This window comes from Martes martes (genome assembly GCF_963455335.1).
Source record: "Martes martes genome assembly, chromosome: 9".
NCBI classification, from domain to species: Eukaryota; Metazoa; Chordata; class Mammalia; order Carnivora; family Mustelidae; genus Martes; species Martes martes.
The window spans coordinates 134,858,735-134,864,734 of NC_137896.1; the positions used below are offsets into that span (position 1 = coordinate 134,858,735).

At 52.6% G+C, this 6,000-nt stretch overlaps 1 protein-coding gene across 1 annotated transcript in view; it reads left to right on the forward strand.

Moving 5' to 3' along the window:
- CMPK2 (cytidine/uridine monophosphate kinase 2) overlaps positions 1 to 128 on the forward strand; it is a 53,591-nt gene extending 53,463 nt beyond the window's left edge. The window contains exon 5 of the mRNA XM_080812762.1: positions 12 to 128. Within this exon, the coding sequence (XP_080668888.1) occupies positions 12 to 21 (10 nt within the window). The 3' untranslated portion in view covers positions 22 to 128. The remainder of the gene's footprint in view (positions 1 to 11) is intronic.
- The last annotated feature ends 5,872 nt before the right edge of the window (positions 129 to 6,000 follow it).

Consider the following 6,000-nt stretch of genomic DNA (forward strand, 5'->3'; position numbering starts at 1 on the left):
TATTTTCACAGGTTGTTTTAGTAATGGGTACATGATCAGAGAACACAAAATCAGACAAGGTCATTCTGCACCAGACATGCGAACTCTGCCACGGCCCGACAGAGCAGAGGTGCACCGAGAGACTGAAACACCACGGAAGAGGGGAGAACGCTTCCGGGCACCAGACAGTCTTACCACAGTTTTAGCATGTGCGAACACCTGTAGGATGATGATGACGTGAGAGCCGTCTGCTAGATGCGCCTCCAGGAAACCATTCTTGTGTGTGTTTGGCAGAGAAAATAATACTTACCCCACCTGAGATTCTGACTGTCAGCATTTGTAAGACTTTCCTTATTATTTTTACTTTTGTGTTCTCAACTCATTTTAAAATTAAATTGATGTTCTCTGTGCCTGGCATATCATCTGTGCTCAATAAATGTAGCTATTCCTGGACAAGTTATAGTTATAGCAAGCCACTGATTCACACTCCTCTGTTCTCTCGCACATCTGTGTTCTCTGTCAGACTCTGGAAACTTCTTTACGACAGGATGGTAGGATGATGGGAGCATCACTTTACTGTTGGACTATGGCTCTTAGTCCTCATAGATCCTGATTCTCCAAGAGCGTGGGGACTGTAGCGATGCTCTTCCCTCAATTGCTTTAGGACTGAAAGGCCCTACATAGTAGACACTCAATTAGTATGATCGAATTCTCCAAGAAAAGATATTTTAGGTTACATCTTATGAAATTAATCATATTTGATGATTTTTTAGCCCATAAAATAGCAATTTCAGATGGTTTAATTTAATAATTTCCAGTGCTCACTACCTAACCTTTCCTGAAATAACTCACTTAGAGGAGATTTTTAAAGGTTCCGGTAAGTAATTCATTGAAAACTTCTTGGGGGAAAAAATGGTACTATAAATTTCTCTTGCCAGCACGATCTCTTTTCTTACAGATGGAAAAAAAAAAAAGAACCCATTCACAGACGTTGTGACTGCTCACACAGATTTGGAGAGATACAGCCATAGAGGAAGTTCACGTGTGGATGCAAAGATTTGTCATTGTTTCTGCCTCAAGGGGAAGGCCTTCCCGGTTTGAGAACCAACCTATTCCCCAACAAGGATTGTGACGCATCCACTGTGCGGCTAAGGAACTAGGGGCCGCTCAGCAAGGAAGATAGGAGGAGACACAACCCAGACCCGGGGTAGCCGGAGAGGGATTTCAGCCACTTCTTTGTGTTGGGGAGGGGGATGTCCCCCTGGCCCCTCCACGACACGAATCAGTTTCAGTTGTGTCGATCTTTGAGTTGGACTGTGTTACACACCCACGAATTAATGAAGCCATGAAGTCAATGCATTTAATTTTATTTTCCCCCAGACTCTGTAATCAGCACCACAGCTACTGGGGGGTGGGGGGGAGACAAGAGAAACCATTCCTCAGTTCTGCGCGCGCTGCCTTTTATGGACATTCCCAGATTTCCCCATCAAGGTGGTTTTGAATCAGGACCAGGCCTCCTTTCATGTGGATAACAGTTTAAAGATGTGATGCTGGGGCAGGGCGGTGGGCGGTCATCTCCCCGCAGCCGGCCGCCAGCGGAGCCGGCCGTCCCAGGCGCGGCCACGGGGTGGCACTGTGGCTCCACGGAGGGCCGCCCGGGCGCCCCGCGGACCGCCGCGCCCAGCACAAAAGGTGGCGTTTCCAAGGTGTGCGCCCTGAGCTTCCTGATGGATTCGCCTCCTCGCTGGAATTCTCCCCTTGAGACGTCCCCCCTCGCTGGGGGCTGCTTTCCGACGGCCGACTCTGGGCCGAGCGCGCGGGGGCAGCGCGGGTCGAGCGCGCCTTCCCCGGCTCGTCAGCCCCCCAGAACGCAGCGTCCTATGTCACGGGGGCGGCCGTCCTTACGACATCACTTAGAAGATTAAAAATAAATTGAAGCACATGTCACTTCAAAGGGAGCACAAAAAGGACATCGGCATGATTTGATGCATTAATGAGAAAGAGCTGCCGGCTCGTGATTGGAACTGTATGGAAAGAGATAAGATTTGAAAGCTTGTAAGCTGCTAGTATTTCCAAAGGAATGGTTCGATTTTATGATTTAAAAAAAAAAAAAAAAAAAAAAGGAAGGGCTTCCCTCCCCCATCTCTGCACGTCGATGTCCTGGCTTGGACTTGGCGGTGAGCCCTGCTCCTCGCTGGAGGCCGCTGGTGGAATGAAAGGGGAAAGAGGGCGGGCTGGGGTGTGGGGCCAGGCACCAGGTTCCCCAGGTCCCGAGGGGGCCGGGGGGGGGGTTCCTGCAGAACCGGCAGCCCTCTCCAGGACAGGCCGGCTTCATCAGCCACGGCCATCTGTGCTGCTGGGGCCACCTCCCCATGGGTGGCCTCCATCTGTAGACTCACCTAAGAGCCGTCCACCTCCGGGGGGTCTTTTGTTTCAAAGAACTTCCCCAGCAGACCCAGCCCCTCTCCCAGCCTGAAATCCCACAGCTTCCAGCAGCCACTTCCTGGCTAATGGGGACTGAGCCTAATCATTCTCGTTTTTCATGCCTCGTCAGGAGGCCTGAGCGCGGAGAAAGAGGGCAGCTCGCGAGGAGGGGAGCGTGGGCAGATGTCCTCATGAAAAATTTACAAGGAATAATCAGAGGCTCCCGCTCTTCCCCCTGTGGGCAAACCCCCCCCCCCCAGGCTTGTTGCGTGGGCCCCTGCAAGGATATTGGAAAATGCCCCCATCGTTTTGAAGAAAATCTGGCTCTGGGAGGCTAATGCATGGTGTTTGATGCACTTGGCTGTCCTCCTGAGACTGGGTTGCAAATGTAGTTCAGGCGAAATTGATGAAGTATCAGTTAATCTGAGGTTGACAGTTTAGAGAGGTCACAGCTGTGAGGGCTGCCAGGGTCTCGGAGAAAACAGACGGAGAGTTAAAGAGACAGAGAGAGCCGGTGGGAGGGAGGCATCCGTCTTCTTCATGGGCAGGTCTCAAACCTTTGTACGTTGCCATATCTCTGAGCCCCCGCCCCCATAAACACTTTGAATCAGGACAGTCACACCATCCCCCTGCTGCAGAAATCCAAACCCACATCCCTGATGTTCCTCTCTCCTTCGGAAGGAAGGAGGAGAGAGCTGCTGTTCCTAATTGAAACAGGCAGTTAGCTTGCCTAATGCAAATTTCCTTTTTTTAATTGGAACTCTGAGTCATGTCTGCCCGTTCCTGCATTTCCTGCTACAGGAAGGTTGTCTAGGTAAATGGCATATCCGCAGGCGGGGAGCCGTGCAACTGCTCAGAAGAAATTTTCTGGGAGTGGTAGCAGCTGTCTGAGATGAGAACAGATACAAATTCATGTTTATCCCAAACTGTTTTCTATGTGAACATCTAGGGCTCTAAGACCCAGTGATCTGACACTCAGAGACGGCCGCCCCGTGGCCACGACAATGTGGCTTTTAAGTTTAGATTTGCCAATAATTGGGCTTTATGGGATATGAAGCAGTGAGGGTTTTGGAGCCGAACAGCCGTGGGTTTGGATCTTGACTTTGCTGAGCGTTGAGAAGGATTTCGTGATTATCTTCACGTGCTTGCAGGAAAACAGGGCAAGAGGTGGTCATCGACCAGATGATCCAATGGCTAGTAGGCCGAGCCGGGATTCTCCCCTGGTGATTCACACTTCTCCATGTCCCCGTTCTGAGCCAGAACCCTGATGCTGGCTAACATTTACTCAGTGTTTCTAATGTGCCGCCTCGGCCGGGGCATTATACGTGCATAAACTCGCTTATCCCTCCCTGCAAACTTGGGGCAAGGTATTTTCATTATTAGTATGATTATTACCATATTACCTCTTTTCAAAAGAAAGGAAAATTGAGGTTGGGCAAATCGTTAGCACAATCCATTCCCTTCTGTCTCAGTGGGGCTGGGAACTTTTCCTTTCCCTCGGGGGGTAGGGATGGGAGTTTTGGGGGGGGGGCTTGTTCAAGACAAAGACTGAAAAAAATATAAATATGAGTGGCGATAGCCAGATGGAAATAGCCACTCTTTTCAGTAATAAAAAAGCATGTCTGTTCACAGGAGCACAAGGACTTTTCCCCACAGTCCATGGGGATCGTGTATACAGAGAACAGCCTCTCTGGAAGGGAAGTGTTTCCTCAGGAAGCAGGAAGTCGTCGTCCTTTCAGAGGCGCCGTGACGGCCGGGTTGTGCACGGTGATTTGCAGCAAGGGGTTAGGGCCTTCTTTCGGCTGGTCCCCGGGGGGGCGTCTCGGGCTGTGGCCATCGCGCCGGGCACGCTGGGCTGTGTGGGGTGGGGCCGCCTGGGGCCCCTCATGCTTCCACGGGACGTGTGAAGGGCTGCTCTGAGACGCCGGATCAGGAGCCCACGTCTCCTCACTGTGCGAGGTGCGGGAGTCGCCTTCCCGGACCCTCTCAGGCAGCAGGCAGGGGCTCCCGTCTCCAGGGCCTGCACCTGGCCTGAGGGCCTGGTGTCTTGGTGGTTTCGGGTGGAGGGGCCAATCCAGTCATCGCAGTCCCCCAGGAACCGAGAGTTGTGCTCTTTGTTCTAACCCAAGAGAATCTCCTGGAGTTTCATTTCATCACTTGCAGACAGACAGACAGACAGACATGCAACCACACATACATACACACCACACACATCACATGTACATACACCCCACACAGCACACGTACATACACACCGCACACATCACATGCACACACACCCCACACAGCACACGTACATACACACCGCACACATCACATGCACACACACCCCACACAGCACACACGCTCATCAGGGAGTTTTCTGTCCCAAAGTGTTGACAGTGCTGAGACTCAGGAACCCTCATAATCACTTCACAACAATACAACTTCATAGTAAGAAGAAAGCAGCACCTCTACTCTTCTCGATGGAAACAACACAACAAGACAGTGTGGGTCCCCCTTCTCCGCAGGGCAGCCGGGAATACGGTGGCCCGGGATTCTGTCTGCTTCTCGCAGCGGTTTTCTTTCCCGACATCTGCAAAGCCATCTACGTTTTTGGCCTCAGTCCTCTTGTCTGTTGAAGAAGTATTTGGACTCTAGATAAATCAGTATCAAAAGGCAGTGTGACACCACACGGAGGAGCCGCGGGGCGGTGGCCGCCGCAGGCGTGGGTCTGCGGGGTCTGGTGGTCCTCCCGCCTGATGGTGACAGGCTGGCCAGCTCGCCTCTGCCGAACCTCGGAATCAGATCCCGACCCAGAGCCCCTCCTCACCAGCAGGGAGGCAGGCGATCCGAGGGTCGACGTGAGGGGTTTCGCGGGGCGTCTGCGTGTCCTCAGAGCCATCGTCTCTCCCGCCCGGGCTGCTTCGCCTGTCTCTGGCTTCTCTGAACTTTAACCTCCAGTTGCGGAAAAGGGAGACGGCATCTGTGAGGGACATCTAGAAGCGTGCTTCTCAGTGTTGATGCAAAAACCACGCAGCTGTTGGTACGCTGTGTCCTTATTTCTGATCCTGGAACACACACACGAGCAAGGCTACCAAGAAGCCGGGAGTGACGGGTCCCCTGCGAGGGCAACAGGGACCCGGTCCTCACGTGGGCGTGAGAAGCAGGCGCCGCCTCCTGGCCGAGGACAAGCTGTGCACACAGGGGATTCCTGCTCCTGTGGGAAACCTGAGGGCTTTCCGATGACCTCAGACGCATGGTCTTTTCTAAGGAAGAAGATCAAGGTGCTCCCCTGCACCGTTGTCACAGGCGAGGGCTTTGGGGAAACCCTCTAGCCCGTGGTTGCTCCCCAAAGCAGCAGCCCCGGGGAGGAAGCGCAGGAGAGATGTTCCCCAAGGCTCTTGATGCCTTTCTGCAGCCTGAGCGGATTTGGGAACGGGGTGAGTCCCATTGTCATGACTGCACCTGCTCCACTCGGCCTGCTCTGCTGTTAGAAGGAGAACCTGTTAATGGCAGAGTATTCTGATTGCTAAAAATGAGTGCCCGACTCCAGAAACCTTAGCTAGCTTTTTGTCTTATTTCGAAAAAGGGGGAAACGTTAGAAGACCGTCAGAG